Source organism: Oryza glaberrima, chromosome 8 (assembly GCF_000147395.1).
Source record: "Oryza glaberrima chromosome 8, OglaRS2, whole genome shotgun sequence".
In the NCBI taxonomy this organism is placed as follows: domain Eukaryota; kingdom Viridiplantae; phylum Streptophyta; class Magnoliopsida; order Poales; family Poaceae; genus Oryza; species Oryza glaberrima.
The window spans coordinates 24,171,162-24,192,037 of record NC_068333.1 but is presented as its reverse complement, the minus strand read 5'-3'; the positions used below and the strand labels follow the sequence as shown (position 1 = coordinate 24,192,037).

The following is a 20,876-nucleotide window of genomic DNA, read 5'->3' as shown; positions in this document are numbered from 1 at the left end:
CTGCTCAGAAAAATTGTGTTGCAACAGCCAACAAATAGTTTCTTAAAGTCCAGTTGTGATAAAGAGTGTAAGGAACTTGGATGTTCTGAATCCAGTTGGATGGAGTCCTCTTCGCCCATCTCGGTAAGTTGTTACTACTTGTCAATTCAATATGCTATACATTACTATTGGCACGGTCTGCATTGCAATCAATCTGCGAACGAAACTATATCTTTACAAATTCTTCCAACATATACACTTGCTTTCTTTTGTATATTTCTCGACCATGGTACTACAACAATTCTATACTGCTATTACACATGCAAATCCCTTACGGTTTACATATTTTAGTAACAAATCCTTATGTTGTGCATTTTTGTTATGTTCTCTTACATTTGTACAGTTAAGTGATTGGTTATTAGTGTATATTTGCAGTTTGCACGCATCAATTCCGTGCTACCGCCTCTGGAACTTGAGGTGCTTGATGGAGAGGAAGAAGAGGAAGGTGAAGAGCGCGATGATGGCGACGTGCAGGCTGGTGACGAGGTTGAAGTAGCGGTCCTGGAGTCCGAGGTAGCCCTCCAGGAACTCCTTCACCGTCTGCTCTGGCTGCCCTGGCACCTGGATCAGCTCCGTCCGGTCTCCCAGCTGCGAGAACATGAGCCCGTACACCGTCCATGCCGCCGGGTTTGCCCAATACACCCATCTCCACCACACCGGGATCATCTGCATCATTTGTTGTTGTTCATCAGGTTAGTCAAACATACAAATTTTCTTTTCTTCGCAAGCACACACAAATGTTCAAAACGAAATCTAAGACACGATCTCTGATTATGAAGTTGTGGGGTTATCAAGGGTAAACTTTTTATCAATTTTGTTAGGAAGAGGTCTGAGAATTTTAGATTTATCCTCCCTAGTAGAACCTAAATTTAAGGTTTTGACAAAAATTGGGGACTTGAAACAACAGAGTAGCAGGGTAGTAGTACCTGTCTTCCAATGATGAATCCAGAGAAGACATTCCAAAAGATGAAGATGAGGAAGGACAACCCAGCTGCTATCTCAATGTTAGGTGTTAGTGCTACTGTCATCATCCCATAGAGCGTGTAGTACAGGAAACTTAACACCATGTAGAGGGCAAACCAAAAGAACTTTGTGGCAGTCATCTGGAACCCAATCATTGGGTACACAATCGCTGAGAAGATGAATACTTGGACAAACATGTAAGGCAATTCAACTGCCACCTGCACACAAGAATCCAGCATTTGTGTTTAGAGTCCATTTCAAATCCTCTATTTTTCAGAATAGTTGTTTTTTTTATACAGATCTATATATTAATTACCTGAGCAATGGCGTACGCCATAGTGGAGTACATGCCTGCCGCCTTCTCTCTGTAGAGGACAACTCTTTCCATTCCTACAACTGGTTGTAAGATGCTGCAGTTCATGAAACCCAGAAATAGTGCTGACCCATACACAACCCCTAGTATGTTGAATACATCTTGCTCATCCTTACTGTTGCACAGGAGAACAAAGTTAGCATTTAACCAAAACAATATTGAAGCACTACAAGTTCTCATGAAATAAAAATATTTGGATAGCTATTCGTACTTACATGGTTGAGCCAATTTTCCAGAATACAATTCCAAACATAATTGACACAGCAAATGTGTTTATGAATCGGACAACGTTGTGTTCTGAATTTTTCCAATAAGCACAATTTTGCTTCCACAGGCATGCCATGCATTGTGCCCTAAAGTCTTGCCAATATTTGGGTGGAAAATGTAGATCCTCTGTGTTTGGTTCTGGTTTTCCTAGGTCATCAATTAGTTGCCTGTTCTCCCTGAAGAAACCATGTGTGATTTCATCATGTTTATCCTTTTCCTTCTTGTTCAAACAAGTTAGCAAAATAGTAATTTTTGCTTTATGATCGTATTGCGTTACCAGTATAGGGATGAGCGCTGATAAATTTCTGCATAGTCCACTCCAATCTCATATTCTGCTGTGCGCGAACTGATATCTAACATCCACGCTGCTGGGTTTTGCCCCTCTTTTATTCTAGGAACACCAGGTATAGCCTGCGACAAAAGAATTTTAAGACCTCTTCTCTCCATTTTGGAACAAGAACCCAATCTTAGGTAATCTTACCTCGAAATACTTTATCATATTGCTAGATAGGGGACCTAATGAACCACTGTATATGAGCTGACCTCCTCTCTTCATAAGTAGAAGCTGCGATCAATAAGATTGAACTCAAATTCAGAAGGACGACCTATGTACTTGTTCATAGGAAAGGTAAATTGAGCTGTGGTTCCTGAAATATTCTACTTGTCACAACTATCTTTAACACTTTAATGGTTGCTTGTGTTAAAAGAACATTTTAATGTGTGCTACTATTGAAGAAAGGGGAGCATAAATGTGAAGTCAATTAGTTTTGCTGTTTGATTTGACAAAAAGCACTACTTTTGGTGCTGTGCTTTCAATTATCGTTCAGTCATTCACCTGCCACTACTGGACTATTCTTTCTTGATTTTGTAGTGGAAAATATTTTTGACTCATTTATTGACTTACTCATACCTCGTCAAAAGATTCAAATATCTCGATGCTTGGCTGATGAATTGTGCAGACAACAGTTCGTCCAGTGTCTACTGTCTTTCTTACTGTTCTCATGACAATTGCTGCAGCACGAGCATCCAAACCAGTGGTTGGCTCATCCATAAATATAATGGAAGGACTAGCTACCAACTCAACAGCTATTGTTAGTCTTTTTCGCTGCTCAGCAGACAGGCCTGTCGCTCCTGCTAGGCCAACCATGGCATTCTTCAGTCCAGTTAACTCAACTAGGTCCATGACTTCATCTATAAACATCTGAAATATGTTTGAACATAAATATCATGAGATCCTATGTTTGATGTGAGCTTCCAACTATGTGAGAAAAAGGACAAGAGGTCAATGCACATACATTTCTCTGGTGAGATTTAACATTTGAAGGAAGGCGAAGCCATGCAGAAAACTGCAGTGATTCATATACGGTGAGATTGGGGGAGTGAATGTCACTCTGTTCACAGTAGCCTGAGATCCTTGAGAATGTCTCCTGCTTCTTTGGGTAGCCTGCTATTTTTACAGTTCCTTCAATGTATCCTCCAGTTTTTCTTCCAGCCAAAACATCGAGCAGTGTTGTCTTTCCAGCACCAGTGATCCCCATCAGAGCTGTTAGCACCCCTGGCCTGAAAGCACCACTGACATCTTGTAGCAGCTGAAGCTTTTTATCTGTTACTCCATATTTTGTCATCTCCTGTCAAAGATATTCACAGTTGATTAAGATCAAGAGTGGAGCAACAGATTGGATGTGGTTAACATGATTAAACTATTTGGTAATGTCTGATGTGGTCAAGATCTTACCTTAGGCATGTCAACAAAATAATTGATATGATCAAATACAAGGGAGAGGGGCTGAAATGGGAGGATGACTTGGTCCGTTGATGCCGTGCCATTTCCAACTATCTGGCTGTTGTAGTCTACTTTCACCTTTGTGGCATTGATGTTAACTTGATGCTTGTGTGGAGCTGCATATGATAACCAACAAGAGTGAGTACCATTTGTATTTCTATTTCAGTATCTATGAGGTTTAGTGTAGCTTGGCGTACATACATCTCATGTATTGTAGTGCAAATATGCTGAGGATGTTGAAGACCAGCGAGAATCCAAACAAAATGCTCACACAGATCCAGTACCAGTGCCACTCTGTGAGCAGCCCCCTTACCTTGAGGATCGTTTCACCAACAGTATTTGCATTTGCGAAATGAAATTCCTATAAGCAGAGATCATCATCATTAGGAATTTTTAAACAGCTTTGATCAAGAATTTTACTCTACTTTTTGGTTAGCTATCTCAAGTGTTGAAATGAGTTCTTACTGTAGCCCATCTGTCGTCAAGGAATTCATTCAGGGCAACTGCATTCTGTGCATAGGTGAATGGGGACGTCCAATATCCCCAGCGCAGCCATGGTTGGAGGTTATCTGGACAAGTGTACAAACTGGTGAGTATCATTACTGCACATAAGCCTTAAATTGTTTCCTGTAGTACAGAGTTGCCATACTTTTCAAGGTACTCTAAGCAAAATCGTCTAACCTTTTGATATGACAAAGCCTCCAAGTATGTAGATTGCTATAAGAGCTGCAGTCCCCAGCATATTAGCCATTACTTGTGTTCTTCCTATGGCTGCCAAGAAGCGATACAGGCTCATTGACATTTGATGCATGGCAAAAAGTACCACAAAGTGCTGGATAAATCTGTCAGAAGCAAGAGAAACTTCCACCTGTTACTTCAATCTATTCAAGTAAGAAAATCCTTATCCTTATTGTTTAAATATAGAACTTGCTAGGAGGAGTACCTGACAAAGGAAGGTGCGTAGCCGATCACATAGTAGGTTAAGCCGGTCCAAAGACCTGTCTCTACAAATGATATTGGCAGACTAAGGAGGAATACTGAAGAAAGGAGTGCCCATCCTGGCAATGCTAGTATTTCTCTTTGCTTGTAGAAGATGGGGAGCCGCTTTATTGTCATTGCAATTTCAGTCATGCCATTGAAGTTTACTATGACAACAGCCATAAAGAGTGCTCCCATGTACTTATTGGCATCAAGTACAGTATCATGTCTCATATTTGTCCGGAGAAAAAGAGTTGAGATCACTAAAGCGAGAACAGTTATCTGTATGGTCTTGAATATATGCACTGGAGAGTTTCTTTTTAGGAGCAGCACTTCCCTTGAAAAGCATGCCTTGAAAATATTCCAGCTGGAGATCATGCGACTTGTGCTTGTTTTTACCTCCTTGCTCTTTCCGGCATTAGTTGATTCAAAATGATCATTTTCTACGAGTCTTGGGAGGTACGAGGTACGGAAGGACTCTGCAAATTTTTCAATTGAATGGTATTGATACTTATTTGCGTTGCCTATCCAGTATTGTTTTTGGTCCATCTTCGAGGTCACCTGACCAAATGAGAAAGTTACTGTTAGTATTATGTTGTTATGCACAAGTACCTATTAGAGAATAATTGATTTTGGGAACACAAGAAAAACGTGGCTATCCTGAAGTTGCTCTGTAAGGAGATCAACTGTTAGCAATGTTTTTATTTGACAATTTTTCTTTATGATAGGAGTAATTGATAATGGAGTACCTCTTGAAGGAAATCTGCTACATTCTTCCTGCTGGGGCATTTGAATCCCATAGTTTCAAAGAAATCTGTAGCATTTTCTCGAGGACCATGGTACACAATTTGCCCCTCACATAAAAGGATTATGTCATCAAATAACTCCAATGTCTCAGGTGGTGGTTGTAGCAAGGAAATAACCATTGTGAGATCCATCAAGTGAGCCATTTGTTGCAGAAACTTCATGATCTCAAATGTGGTGGAGCTATCTAGACCAGTTGATATATCATCCATGAAGAAGCATCTTGCAAGACCAACTAGCATCTCGCCTGCATCAACGAAGCACCTGTAAGTATGTCGTTTATCTGGTCCTGCTCTTTCTCTGCTTACTTGCTGCCATCTGGCTCGATGGCTAGAAGCATTTTACCATGCAGATTTCTACGATGATAAGGACTTTACTTTTCTTTCTTTCATACAATAATTAAGTTGTTGAGATGATAAAAGTTTTCTTTCCTATACCGGACTAATTGAATGTACTCTTAAGTGGTAATAGAGGATGATGATACGAGCAGAAAACGTAGTAGAAAAAGATACAAATATTTACTGGAGAAGTGATAATAGAGGATGACGAGAGAAACAAAATACATAGTAGAAAAAGACAAAATGCTTACCGATTGTAGCTCTTTTCTTTTGTCCTCCTGATATGCCTCTTCGCATCTCGTCTCCCACTAGGGTATCAGCGCATTCGGATAAACCAAGTATCTGCATGCACTCAATTTTTATGGCTGTGCCTCAGGATAAATAATGAATCAAACAAACAACACACTAACCTTGATAATATAGTTTGTTGTAAGGTTGCTTCCTTCTCCAAAGGTTGTGGCCTGTGCAAATCAGCTTTTTAAGTGATGATAACTAAATAAGAAATGAGTTTTATGCAAAAAAAAAAGGTTAACCACCTTAATAAAAGAGTCAAGTTCTTGGTCCACTCTATTGATGACACCTTTTTTTCTTCTAATTGCTTCTCCCAGCATCTCTAAGGTGGTCATTTCAAACAGGAATGAGTTAGTCGTTATGCCATACAAAAATTAACATACCTTAAGTACGTCCATGAAAATTTCATGAGTTACAGCACCCAATGTCTTTTAAATTGTGAAATAGAATAGGGTACACAAAAGTCATATCTTGTTTGTGAATTGAATAACACGCCATACAGAAGATGTTGTCTTACCAAATTCATTATTAGTTCCCAACATCTTGGATGAGAAGTCAATAGTTTCTCTCACTGTCATTTCAGCATGGTGAAGATCATACTGGCTAACATAAGCATGTAGATACTGAGGTGTCGAGGAATTCACTTCTTCTCCATTGTAAGTGACCTTTCCTTTCATCTATTGAGAAATGTTACATCATGAAAGAAAATGCATTGTTTAGTCAATGCTACGCATTATGTTAAGTACATACTTTTAATGGAATGTACACAATTCACATTCACTTTACCTTCAGAGAAGAATCCAACTTTCCTGCTAATGCTTTTAATAAGGTTGTTTTCCCTGAACCAGGTGCTCCGAGAAGAAGTGTCATCCTGATTGCAGAATGGGTTGCAAAATTTCATTACCTCAGGTAAGATAATTAGTGCAATAATTAAAGTGATAGATCATAATTCATTTTTTATTTGAAATTTGTGAATAATGAACTTTCTGTTTCTGTACTTTTAAGAAGTTAGTCAAATTTCTTAGAAAATGATAGCAGTTATTTTCAGTTTAATTGGTATTTGTCTTCACCTCTTGCGGTCGTAAATAGTACTCGATGCTTACCTTGATGGTCGAATCGTTCCGGTTGCTTCATTTATAATTTTCATGGGCTTTTTCCTTGTGGTGCACATGTGCGCACAGGCTGCTAGTTCCTGCATATCAAATTGAAATGTTATTTCAGAAAGATGGTTTTGACTTTTAAATCGAGTCACAACATAGTTGCAAAGCAAATGACGCTGCCATCTTGTCCTGGAAAGAGATTACGTACGCGTGCGTTCAATTTATACTGTGTTAAGATACAGACATGCTGTGTCAACTCGCTTTTATTTTTCCACACATTCTAATCCAGAAGTAGTTCTGCACTTGTACCTATGGACTCATGGTATATATTCGATATTTTTTCGTTGTCTTGTATTGTGGCTTGCACGTAATTCATCTGTTTGTCGTTTTGTAATACAGTTTTTCAAACTCCTGACCTAATGTGCAGGTAATCTGGGATCATTTTGGCTATGTTAGGCGCGCGGTGTTCAGGCTCTATGCACACACGTGTTGCGAGCTTTCGTGGGATATACTGGACACGTTGGCACGTGCTGTACTTTCTGAAAATGAAAGAAAATTGACCTGCCAAACTGCCAAAGGATCACTTCTCTCCGGAGAAATCAACTGATCATAAGGAGGTCTGAATTCTGAAATGCATGCATGGAGAGAAAAGGGACAAACAGCTGCAGGCCTGCGGTCAAAACAGTGCTGGGCCATTAAACTGATCTAGTCAAGCTTGACATACTTGTCAGAATCTCGACATATATGATTAAACAAGCCTCCAAGGATCTAGGATATCTGGTCAGATATCTGCATTTTGGCTATTCGCCAATCATTCCCAATAGCTGCACCAGAAACTTGGCACGATTGCAAACAGGAAGAAAATCTGGAATAATTCCGGCTATCAGATTATCAGGTAAGTATAGTGTCTTATGATCTCTTTTCTTAGATGGAGTATCTGCTGTAGCTAATAAATAGCTGCAGCTGGTGAACAGCACCACAGGAATCTGAAACCTTGGAATTTAGTTTATGGATGATCCAAAAGAGGCGTGCGTGCCCAGTTCTCTGATCTGTTTTCTCTCATCAGGGAAAGGAACAAGCAACAGCCCGGGGCCAAACGACAAGCCCACGATTAATGCAGATGCCATCATCTTCACTACCGATGTCGTCATCGATGCACTGTTCAGGCTGCTGGAGCTCTAGCTCGAGTAAAAGACAGGTTAGATATCTGTGCTATATACTGCTATACCTCTGAATTTATTACCGTGCATTATTTGACCTGGCTTAGTTATTGGGAATATCATCAGGATTTATGAATGATCTGTTGCCGGTTGGGTGAAAGAAGCCCATGTCATTGCTCTGTTTGAGGTAGACATGGTGGGGGCAGCCCTATTTATACAAATATATTGGCCTATTATTTAATTATTATATACGCCATAATATATCCCACCTTACTCTATCTTAATTTTGTGATAGATAGTAGAATAAGACTAACCTAAATCATGGGCCAACACCTAATTTAATCCAGCCTAGTATTAGTGTATTACAAAGTGCCTTATAAGATGGAAACAGATATATTTTTGATAATTAAGTTTTTGTCTTCTTATACTTGGAAAAATGCACTCGAAAATTACGAGATCCACACTGGATTACATGACAAACTAACTACTATACTAGCTTTCAGTAAACAGTAGAGAACAGTTGTGTGTAGGACAGGTTTATGCCGATTTATGGCATAGTTATTCTCGAAATATTATTGTTGGATAGCCACCCAACTGTCCTTGTTCTAGTTATAGTACCATACCAGTAAGTCACTATCTCAATCGATTACCAACACAAAGTATGTGTAACTAAACACATGCAAGCTATGGATTCATTCTACTACCATTCCATCTGCATGCATGTTTGTGCTACTACTAGCTAGGTTTCCAGTAGGAGGCCATGGACTAACCAATAGCTGGTTTTCCGGATGAACAAACAACCCAAAATTAGGAGGCAGGCACACACACACTAATTAATGCCCAAGCACTTGATCGGAGTTGAACTGATCTACGGATCACAACCTCTTCTCTATATGTGGCAGACCACATATCTCACTCTTTATCATCTCTCTCGACATTTTCGACATTTGCGATGCATGCCATGTCATCCGTGTGCATGCAAGAGAAAGAAAAGGACGAAAGCGAAAGCGCTTTCAGGCTTGGACAAAGAAACCGAAAGGCCGAGAAGGCATGCATATGCAGCAGACAATATATGTTGATGATATGTTTAAGGGAGAAGAAAGGTAACAAATCAACAGTGGCTGGAAGAATTTGCTGCTAATTACCTGAGCGGCGTTGATGGCGCAGTTGAGCAGCGTCGGCACGGCGCGGCGGCCGACTCGCACGTCCGCCTCCACCGTCAGCTTCTCCAGCCTCACCTCCACCTTCGCCGCCCCTACCCCCAACCTGCAAATCCACACACACATATATTGCCAATAATCCATACATCAATCTGATGAATTAACCATCGATCTTGCATATACAAGTTCTTTTTTCTAAGAAAGCAAAAGATCGATCATCTTGATTCAATTCTTGCATATATAGTTGCATGCATACATCTATTTACCTTTCCTTCTTCTCCCGGAGCATCTGGAGGAAGCCGCGGTTGTCGTCGTGGGTGAGCGGCGGCGACAGCCACCTCGTCTCCGCCGTGGTTCCTCCGTCACCAGTGAGCTCCACTGCCGCCGCCATCGCCGCCGACGAGGATCGATCGGATCGAAAGACGGACGTACGGCCGGCGAACACAGATCGATCAGTGCTAGCTATTATCTACTTGTGTCCTAAATGCATCTACAAGTATATACATGTAGATACACTGTTTGTAGGTTATGTAGAATAGATCGATCTAACCAAGTGAATGCAAGTAGATCGATTGAGTATATAAGAAGAGAAAGGAAGGAAAAGGAATTGAAGAAGCTAGACAATGTTTATGTAGCTAGCTTAAGCTCTGAATATGTAGAATTTTGAAGAGAATGTGGGTAGAGATAAGTCGTATATATAGCGGAGTGTTTGGCTCTCAACAACGCCGCCGCCGGCCTGTTTCTGTGCCTCCATTTAATTCCGGGGTAGCTTCTTCTCTGCAGGCAGCGTGTCTACCTTTTCTATTCATTCATACTTATTTTGCGATTTCTTCTCTCTTTAATTTCCTTTTCTTCCTAAACAATACTCGACTCAGAAACACACAGGAGTGCATAATATGCAGAATATTGCAGTTGACAGGCTAGCATTAATTTTATCTCTCTTTTAAATTTATCTTGTAGCATAAGAGATAAAATAATTAGCAATATATATATTTTGGATCTACTATGCTGCTTTAATCTTATCGCCACGTTCAAATCTAGGAAAGATGATTTACATATATTTACAGGCAGATAAAAAATTGGATAAGTTATATATGCTAATGTTGTCTGGTCGGAGTACGTCAGCAAAAATATGTTATCTTAGCCTTATCGGATATATAATCTCTACTAGTAGTAAATAGTGTCCTACTATGCAAGCACCATGCAACAATGATAATATCGTTGCATGTTAATTATATGATGATATATGATATATTTTTTACCCATGTTTTGGCCGGCCATATCGGTACATGAATGCTATGCGCGCTTTCTTTTTTTTCTTTCTTTCAACTAGCATGGTGTCCCGTAGATTACGAGCCTAGCATCCTTATATTTTCTTTTATATAATAGCATATATATTTTTTTATTTTATTCTTAAAATATATTAAAATGATAACATAATTTTAATTTTGTACTAATTTTACCAAACTGCCAATGTATAATATTTATTTGTATTGTATATACATGATAGTTATTAATTATTTTTAGTATTAAATTTTAGTTATTTCTATATGGACTTTAGACTCTTCTTCTAATATTCTTTATTTTTTAATTCTAAATTTTATTACTTATAAAATTTATTCCTATATTTCTTATTTTAAAATTTATAATTTCAGTTATTTAGTGCATATATTTCTTATTGGAAGAGGAGTCTAGTGAGAAAGAAAGATAGTTGACATTCATCACACCCATGCTAACAAATTTAGGTCCGCTATGTAAAATATATAAACTACAATATAGTCCTTAGAAAGGAAGATAGTTGACATTTACCACTCATGCAAATAAACTTATGTCCACTATGAAAAATATATAAATTAAGTTTTAGTTAGTACTCAATAATTAACTGAAAAATCATAGATGCGTGAAGACTTGTCGTGATGAAAAAAAACTCATTATGTGCACGCTTTCCGAATTGCTAAATAGTGTATTTTGTAAAAATATAGAAAATTTACTTTTAAAATCATATTAATCAAAATTTCAAATTTAAAGTAGTTAAAGATCAATTAATCATATCATGTGCTAATGGCTTACCTTGTATTACGTTCTTCTCAATCCTCTCTTTTTCTATCCTCTCAAACACACCCTAAGTAGTTCTTGATCCCATAACTGCTATCTTCACACTAATCCAATCTAATGATTAAAAAAATATATTGATGATGTGGCTTTGTGTATGTGTTACTTTATAGGAATTAATACTTTTAATAGGTATAAACTATATAGGAAATATATATGCGTGCGTGAAGAATGGAATAGACTTGTCTCGCCGACATGACTCGGTCTCTCGGTAGTTATTCGAGATATCAACGAACCAAGCTAGAACATGAGCATCACAGGTTGGGAAAAGCAAGTGCCTCTGCATGTGAGATTCCTTAATCAGACGATCAGTGGCAATTACTAAGGCATCATGTAGTACAGTAGTAGTATATATAGAAATTAAGTTGAACTTTTCTCAATGATCAACAATTTGCGCGTGCTCTAAGGTACGTAGAAATATGCATATCCATGTATATATTATATATTCCAAGATAGTACGTATGGTAAACTGATTCGATCATATGTTCAATTGATCATTATACAGTATGCACGTCCACATGGATTATTTCCAACGGATCATATCAACTGAGATCATTACGGTCGTATGTATATATATCCACATGGATTATTATTCCCAGCTGACCGACATATATACCGGCTCCATAACCTACAAGGTAGTGTGTGTTATGTAATTATGAATTTCTTATTTTTTTTACTCTACACTCTTCTTTCAATATTTCTTTTTCTTTAATTCGAAATTTTCTTTATTTGTAAATTGTATTTAATTTCTATATGAACTATAGGCTTTTCTTCCAATATTTCTTATTTTTTAATTTTTAATTTTCATTATTTCTGATTGTATTTTTATGTGGACTCTAAACTTATCTTTTAATACTCTTTATTTTTTATTTTTGATTTTCAGTTACTTCTAAAATATATTTCTATATGGAATTAAATGTATTTCTATATGGACTCTAAACTCTACTTTTAATTTTATTATTTTTATTCCAAATTTTAATTAAAAATTCTAAATTCCTATATGGACTCTATACTCTTATTCTAATATTCCTTATTTTTTTATTTCGAATTTTAATTATTTCCTACTTGTAATCCTATATGGACTCTATATTCTTTTTCTAATATTCTTTATTTTTTTCCATTCCGAATTTCAGATATTTCTAAATTGTATTTCTATATTGACTCTATACTCTTCTTTCAATATTCTTTTTTTATTCCGAATTTTAGTTATTTCTGAATTGTATTTCTATATGAACTATAGCCTCTACTTTTATTTTCTTATTTTTTAATTTCGAAATTTCATTGGTTCTAAATTGTATACCGGTATGGACTCTACTCTACTGTTTCAATATTCATTATTTTTAATTCCGAATTTCAGCTATTTTAAAATTGTATTTCTATATGGACTCTATTTTTCTTTTTCTCTGATTAATATGAGAATTTCTAGACAGCGTGTCTACCTTTCTATTCATACTTTTTTTTATTTCTTTTCTCTTTAATTTCCTTTTCTTCCTAAACAATGCTCGACCAGAAACACATAGGAGTACATAATGTGCAGAATATTGAAGTTGACAGGCTAAAATTAATTTTCTTTCTCTTTCATCTTATCTCCACGTTCAAATCTAGGAAAGATGATTTACATATATTTACAGGCAGTTAAAAAAATTGGATAAGTTATATATGCTAATGTTGTCTGGTCGGGGTACGTCAGCAAAAATATGTTATCTTAGCCTTATCGGCTATATAATTAATCTCTACTAGTAGCAAATAGTGTCCTACTATGCAGGCACCATGAAACAATGATAATATCGTTGCATGTTAATTACTATATGATATATGATATATCTTTCACCCATGTTTTTGCCGGCCATGTCGGTACATGAATGCTATGCGCGTTTTCTTTCTTTCTTCAAATGTAGGGAAACATGACACGATCGATTTTGTACAGAAACTTGATATATGTGCAGATGAGGGTGACACGTGTACGGTGTAAAAAGGACAAAATTTGGAGCCCCATTGGAAGGGAATAATAATACCGATCTGGATCACAATTTTTTGACGGCCAAGCTAGGAAATTGCAACATGGATAATTTGTTTCCAAGAGCCGTACGTCTCGTTTCAAAGACTGCCTAATTTGTTTTGACAAAATCAGCTCGAACTTAATAACTCTTTGCTTCAAAAGGTGCCCATCAGAGCTAGCATATAGAATGGCCTACTGCTATTAATATATGCTTTGATTAAAACATCACACCATGAATTCATTCCAACGAAACAAAAACTGAAAGGTGGGATAGAACTAAACTTATGAGCAAAACTTTTGGATATATGTGTCCTAAGTGACTACAGAAGAAACTACATTAAAAATATTCTAAAATCAACCCAATAGTATGGTGGTGTAGATAAAAATTCTAAAAGGGATAGAACTTACTTATTAGCAATTTGCGGATCTAATCTAGTTAAAGGAACAGAAATGAACTTATTTATCGACAAATGTTGGATACTAGTAGTACGCGTACTACTTTTGTTTTGGACGAAAGAAAATAACTCTGATCATGGCTTATTAAAATTACTATATACTCATATTTTTATTTACACTCTTCCCAATGGTCACAGTGTCATTGCATCATCACAGTAATTAATGGAGCATATATATTTATAGGTCACGGGTCACCCAGACAACAACTTAAAGCGTGCATATAGACATGTCCAGGATCGACCAATTGCATTTTCTGAGAAGTTTCAGAGAGGTATATGCATGCATGCTTATATATAGTACATATGTGTGTATATATATATACTACAATTTGCTTTGTTTATTTCACCTTGAGTCCTCGAGAGATCGAGCTGTATGCTAGCTAGTAGTCAATTTGGACTGTAGATGTCACTGTGAACTGAGATGATCACTAGTAATAATTGTCGAGATATATATTGTCTCATATATCAAATCAAGCAACTATGCCTGCTTGTGCTGATCGAGATCGCTGCCATGAAAAACGACACATCAACAGCGTGCCATGCTCTCCTAACATGTTTCCACGAGCTCATTAATTAAGTGATCTCTCCTCCACTGGCTAGCTAGCTGGCCTTTAATTTCACATATACATGATGAATCCAATAGTCGTATCTACTAGTAATAACTGGTATACAAGGAGAATTAATCCAAATGCATGGGCTAACATTTATTTGTACGTTCATGGTGCAGTGGCCCAAACGATCGATCGATCGATGTATCAACTATATATGAAACGATTCGATCTCGATTGGTAGGAGTTGCATGTCGCTATACACATACGTCCACTTCTTGATCCATGAATTTGCTCAAGAATTTTGTACACCATATATAATGTACATTGCACACGGACAATATGCAAGGGTTGGCCATCATTTTGAGAACTCTAGGATGGCATGCATGTAATATGGACGGCCAACGACCAACCTGGATATATATATATATATATATATCCATGGATATATAGATCGAATTAAGCTACGTACCAAAAACAGGTGAGAGTACTACGGCTAGCTTTAATTATCACAAAGCTAGCAAGCAATCAACCGTTCAAACTATGCGGCAACTGCGCCACGTATGTATGTAAGCTAGCACACAGTATCCCATCTTGTTGGACCTGTATAACTGTACATCGGCAGTACTCCTACTCCCTCCGTTCCATTGTAAATGCAGTCATATTTTTCTGCGTCCAACTTTAACCGTCTGTCTTATTTAAAATATTTTAGAAAAAATTTAAAAACATAAGTCACGGGTAAAGTACTATTCATATTTTATCATCTCATAACAACAAAAATACTAATTTTATAAAAAAATTTTAAATAAGACGGATGATCAAAATTAGGCGTGGAAATTTATAGTTGCACTTAAAATGGAACCGAGGGAGTATATATTAAGCATCTAGAATTTATAATTGCTACTGTTTAAATTCGTCGTTATTATGGGAAATAACGGCATGGGTTTGTAGAACACACTCAACCCAGACCTTCCGTGTAGGCAAGAGCTAAGAAACATAATGAACTATACATATATCTAACTGACTACTGTAGCGTGAAAAAGAGATCGATGAATATAATCCATCTAGAATATATCCATCTCTACTAGCGAAGTCATGCTTGCATGCACGTGTATGTACGTGTATATAAGTATGCAAGTACAAGTCAAAATGTGGCGTATATATCAACTTCGATACTCCTTCCATCCCATAATATAAGGGATAATGGGTGGATATAACATATCCTAATACAATGAATCTGGACAGATGATTTATTCAGATTATTCATCATACTAGGATGTGTTACATCCACCCATTATCCCTTATATTATAAGACGGAGGGAGTACATAATAACCTGCCTCATCATTTGCCTTCAGGTTCATAAGTTGTTGCTAAAATTTTTAAAACTCAATGCTGAACTTGGTTTTGAGGTATTTTATAACGTTGTTTATTTTTCATCATTAATTGACTCCTAAATTTCTAATGACACATGTATAAAAAATTATCTATAAATTATTGTTTACGTTGTTAAGTCGTTACGGTTTATCACCAGCGCATCTGCCAAACGATAAGGTTGTACATGTGGTGTGTATAATACATGTGCCATGAAAAAGCCGTATGCAGCTGTATATGTGCCCGTATGCAGCTGTATATGTGCATGCTCGAAGACGACAAATGAAGCAACTCATGAAATGAGATCCTCCTCTATAATACTATGTGTAATACTGCTCACTGACACGTAAACACACGAATAGATCGATGGAGCCCATATGTTAGTGAGCAATAGTTTGCTTTTACTTGCTACTCACTGTACCTCTGTCCCAAAATGTGTATATAGCTAGAATTAATTTTTTTTTTGGATAAATGCTGTAGTAGCTAGCTAGCTAGCTGCTCGCATACACGCAGTACTCCCTCCGTCCAAAAAAAAAAGACAAACCCTGGTTTCCGTATCCAGTGTTTGACCGTCCGTCTTATTTGAAAAAATTATGAAAAAAATAAAAAGACAAGTCACGCATAAAGTATTAATCATGTTTTATCATCTAACAATAATGAAAATACTAATTATAAAAAAATTTCATATAAGACAGATAGTCAAACGTTGGACACGGAAACCCGGAGTTTGTCTTTTTTTTTTTTTTGGCCGGAGAGAGTACATGGTAGCGGCTGAGCGGCAAGCAGGGTATTAATTGAAACCATTTGCGAGAAGTGGTTGGTAGATAGCTGACTGTGATCTCATCTACTGCATGCATACATACGCATTTGCATGTATTTTTGTGGACATTACACATGTAGAGAGAGCTAGCTATAGAGCTGTATGCATACGCACATATACCCACATGCATATGTTGTATGCATGTGTTCGCTTGCATCGATAGATCGATCTCATGCTGCATAAGTATATATATTGTGTCTTCTGGATGGATGTACTCATACACCGCCCGGCCGGCCTCTCTCTAGATCTCACTCACTCACCAACCACCAGGAGCTCTAGCTGGAAGAGGAAATTACACTTCATCCATGCATGGATGCTTATCTGATTGAAATTTGTCTCTTTTCAGAGATTTCCCTGAAAATAAAACGTTTCCTATATGGCTTGCTTGTAGAGACAGAACTCAAACTATCTCATGCAGCTGGGTGAGGAAAAAACTGGGAAGGATCTGAGCAGTGACTGTGTTTTATGTAATGCACTTGAGGATGCCCCAGTGCTAGTTTCTTGTGGTGAACCACTGTACCATTAGAGATGCTTTTCTTTTTTTAAAAAAAATCTGGTTCCTAGCTATTTTGATCAATTCTTTGTGGAGGTGATTTGCCAACCTGCCATGAACAGTGTAATGAGGGATCATGTTGCTTGCTTGGGTTCTTTGGCTGATCAGAAATGATATGGTGTTTAAAAAGAAATTCCACCTACTCCTAGGGTCTAATTTCCCACCATCTAGCTAGGAGCTACTCCCTCAGTCTCATAAAAACCAATCTAGTACTGGATATGATACATCCTAGTATTACGAATCTGGACATACCTCTATTTAGATTTATTGTACTAGAATATGTCACATTCAACACTAGATTCGTTTTTTCAGGGACGGAGGGAGTACTCAACAACAAAGGCCTCCATGAAATAGCTAGGGTCGATCGATCGGCTAATAAACGGTGTGTGTTTTTTCTTTAAAGAGACCGTGCGTGTGGCTTGCTGCTGCTGGTTGAATCTTTTGGTGTATTTTGTTTTCCTTAGATAGTTTGTCAGCTTATGCGTTCTAAACTATGTTTCTGCCCGCTTAGCTAATTCCTCGATCTTCGGCAGCACTCTTTTCAAATGGTCAGCATACTTTTCAAACGGTTAAATGATGTATTTTATACGAAAACTTTTTATATAGAATTGCTTTTAAAAATATCAAATAAATCTATTTTTAAGTTTTCAATAATTGATATACTCAATTAATTATATCTAATCATGTTTCCCATTTTTTTGAAAAAAAAAGAGAATAGATTTCACATGTGGCTAATAATCTATTTCAAGACTCTCTTTAGAGTTCACACCATGCACTTGTATCGCAAAAGCTGGTTGACAACAGTGCTAGCTCTAGAAGCTGATGTACAAATCTATTCGGCTTTCTATAAATTAAAGGGTGGGTCGTCAATGGCCTTATGTCTTATTTTCTTTTTGATCTTTATTTTTTTCGCTGTAAGAAGAATGTTGAATTTAATTTTGCATATCTTTTTGAAATGATATATATTAAGTGTGTTATGTTTTGTTGTTCTTTTTCAGAGTTTTTCATATTAATTTCTTTCTCTTGGACCACGATCGATCGAGTTTCTCATAATAATTTTTTTTTTTGCCGGACCGGTGGAAGGACGCCGACCGATTTTCGTAACATGGGAAGGAAATCTAGCTGAGATCGTGGAGGCTACAGTAGTGGCGAGTTGCATAAATAAGCGCGTAAGTTGACCCAGTATAGTTCATGCAGTAGCCAGCGTTTTCAAGTTTTAATGCGTGTGTATGGACAACACAACGAAAACGAGGACCGGCAGCTGCTCTCGATCGCGTACTTGCCACTTAATTCTTGTCAAAGATCCTGTTGTTAGCACGAGTACAAATATTAAGGCGCGCACACACACAAAATATAGTTAATTACTACTTCCTCCGTTTCACAATGTAAGTTATACGGAGGGAGTACAAATTTTGGACGATTAATTTTTTTTGGAAAATTAAACCAATTCATGTGAAATTCTACAAATTCTTGAACGCATAAAAGACTTAAAAGGAAAAATCAAGTACAGGCCAGAAAGTCAGCTGAAACATTATAGCCAATCACTCCTAAAACTAGTTCGTGCAACTCTCATATTTCTGGATTATTAAAACATAGACATGCCACACTAAGTAAATCTTGCTATGTACTATATATATATGGTTAACTGTGTGACCCACATGTTAAATGCATTGCCAAAGAAAATAGCAGGTCAGAGTTGACCACTCCAATATAATGTCACCCGTGTTTTCTTGATTTGGAAGCTTCACCTTGAGGTGGGTTGAAAAAAACCAAACAAAAAAACCGAGACCGAAAAAAATCGGCGCTAGTTCAATCTCAAATATGTTGAAAGACCAAATTTTGTTTGGACAATTCGAATTTTGGTCCAATAGGTCTATTAGGTCCACCAACCCAATTAAACCGAAATTTGGCTGAATTTTAACCTCCAACATGCTTTGATATGTGACCTATGACAGTGAAGAGAGTCAATTTGTGATTTTCTAATACGTTTTTTATGTGTATAATTTTTTATCTAGAACTTATTAGGGGTGTACTTGGTTTGATTATTTTGGATCTTCTAAAATTTCGGTCATAACCGAGACTGAGACTGAATTTCTCGATTTTCATTATTTTTCAACACCAATCAATCTCCAGTTCTAGATGTTCGAAATTTCTAAAATATCAAAGATCGAGACTGAATTTTTCGGTGTGAGTGAACGCCCACCCCAGCTTCACCCATCCTGGCCGGTGTGGTTTCCATCCCCTGCATGCCAAGAAGGAATTGAGGCACAGAGCTACACCCCTACTGGCTACTCCCTTTCGTCCAGAATAAATTTATTTTTGGCTCCTTCTGTTTGTTCTTAAATAAGTTTATATTTTAGTAATCACTATATTGGAGGTTTGTGAAAGTAGGAGACAAATGTATTGGGAGTAGGTAAAATAAAAATAATTACATTAGAAATTGATAAAGTGCATAAAGTGCGAGTATTCTATTTTTTTAATTTTTTATTGATATATGTGAAATGAGTAAAAGTTAACTTATTTTGGGAGAGGGAGTACGCCGGAAAACGGCCAATGGTAAACCAGTATATATATATAGGATTTAATTTATTGTTTGTTGCTTTCAGGTTAGGATAGTGCACGTACAGTGAGTCCCTGCATTGCACAAAAAGCAAGCCGGTCTCAAGATTATCAGTATATTCAAGATCTTGAATATATTGATGTAAGCTAGCCGAACCAATCTTAACAGAACATGGATTGTTCGCATATATTGGTGAATACAATGCGCGTGCATCCTTACTTGACGTATCTCCTTTCCTATTTTTGTCTTAAAAAAAGAGCAGCTACTCCCTCCATTTCATATTACAAGTCATTCGACCTTTTTTTTCTAATCAAACTTCTTTAAGTTTGACCAAACTTATAAAAAATATAGTAGTACTTTTAATACAAATAAACATATTATTAAAATATATTTAATGTTAAATTTAATGAAACTAATTTGATATTTTAGATATTGCTAAATTTTTCTATAAATTTGGTAAAACTTAACAAAGTTTAACTAAAAAAAGTCAAACGACTTATATAATAAAACGGATGAAGTATCAGCATACGTACATATAATCGAAATCAGTATAGATCACGTCGTCGAGAGGCAAAAATATTGTATCACATGCCGTTACGAAAAGAGAAATTAATCTAGTAGTGACAAAAAGCCTAGAACTCCAAAATAAGTGGATTTGCAGGCAGCTAGCTAGCTATACTCCATCAACACATAATCTTAAATTTGGTCATTCCGAAATTAAGATTGGCATATTAAGATGAATTTTCATCTTGGACGACATCCACTTGTTTTTTTCATGTCATATCTATGGTAAATAATAATTATTCTTCAAAAAGAAATTAACAAGATGTATTAATATAAGATATACCACTCCACAAACATGAAATATCAAATTCGACTTTTATAAGTTATAAAAATACAAATTAAACTGAAACTAGTTAACTTACATTATATTCGTTTATATATTTTTTCATATAACATGCATAAGTCGAATTTTTATTTTACTATTTAGATGTCATGTAAGAGCCGATCGAGAGAATATTTCCTCGCCAAAGATGAAAACAATTTTCCATTGATGCGGCATATATACCAATCTTAATTTAGTTATATGTATAAGTTTAGGGTAATACCAGGAGGTAACATATTTTTCTAATATAAAATTCACTACATTTATGTATTTTCTCAATTACTATAAAATTTCTCATGAGTTTATGACTACTTG

The 20,876-nt window shown here is 36.7% G+C and overlaps 1 protein-coding gene and 1 long non-coding RNA gene across 4 annotated transcripts; one reads left to right on the top strand and one right to left on the bottom strand.

Annotated features, from left to right (window-relative positions):
- Positions 1-39: 39 nt before the first annotated feature.
- Positions 40-10,035, bottom strand: LOC127782588 (ABC transporter G family member 45). 2 transcript variants are annotated; one of them, XM_052309859.1, is made up of 22 exons: positions 9,523-10,035; positions 9,242-9,362; positions 6,940-7,028; positions 6,623-6,707; positions 6,354-6,513; positions 6,082-6,158; positions 5,956-6,006; positions 5,797-5,887; positions 5,153-5,454; positions 4,369-4,964; positions 4,107-4,267; positions 3,891-3,994; positions 3,627-3,786; positions 3,378-3,541; positions 2,938-3,270; positions 2,553-2,843; positions 2,124-2,207; positions 1,920-2,053; positions 1,591-1,809; positions 1,319-1,490; positions 966-1,220; positions 40-705 (listed from the first exon to the last, which is right to left on the bottom strand). In XM_052309859.1, the coding sequence occupies exons 1-22, from the start codon at positions 9,645-9,647 to the stop codon at positions 436-438; spliced, it is 4,044 nt and encodes a 1,347-aa protein (XP_052165819.1). In that variant the 5' UTR covers positions 9,648-10,035; the 3' UTR covers positions 40-435. The 2 variants fall into 2 exon arrangements, with proteins under 2 accessions (XP_052165819.1, XP_052165818.1); XM_052309858.1 differs by having other exon boundaries at positions 43-705; positions 1,591-1,818; positions 9,523-10,033.
- Positions 5,339-9,231, top strand: LOC127782589 (uncharacterized). 2 transcript variants are annotated; one of them, XR_008019208.1, is made up of 5 exons: positions 5,339-5,473; positions 6,420-6,492; positions 6,685-6,745; positions 7,364-7,831; positions 8,003-9,231. It is a non-coding gene; the product is annotated as an uncharacterized LOC127782589 (long non-coding RNA). The 2 variants fall into 2 exon arrangements; XR_008019207.1 differs by having other exon boundaries at positions 6,666-6,745.
- Positions 10,036-20,876: the final 10,841 nt, after the last annotated feature.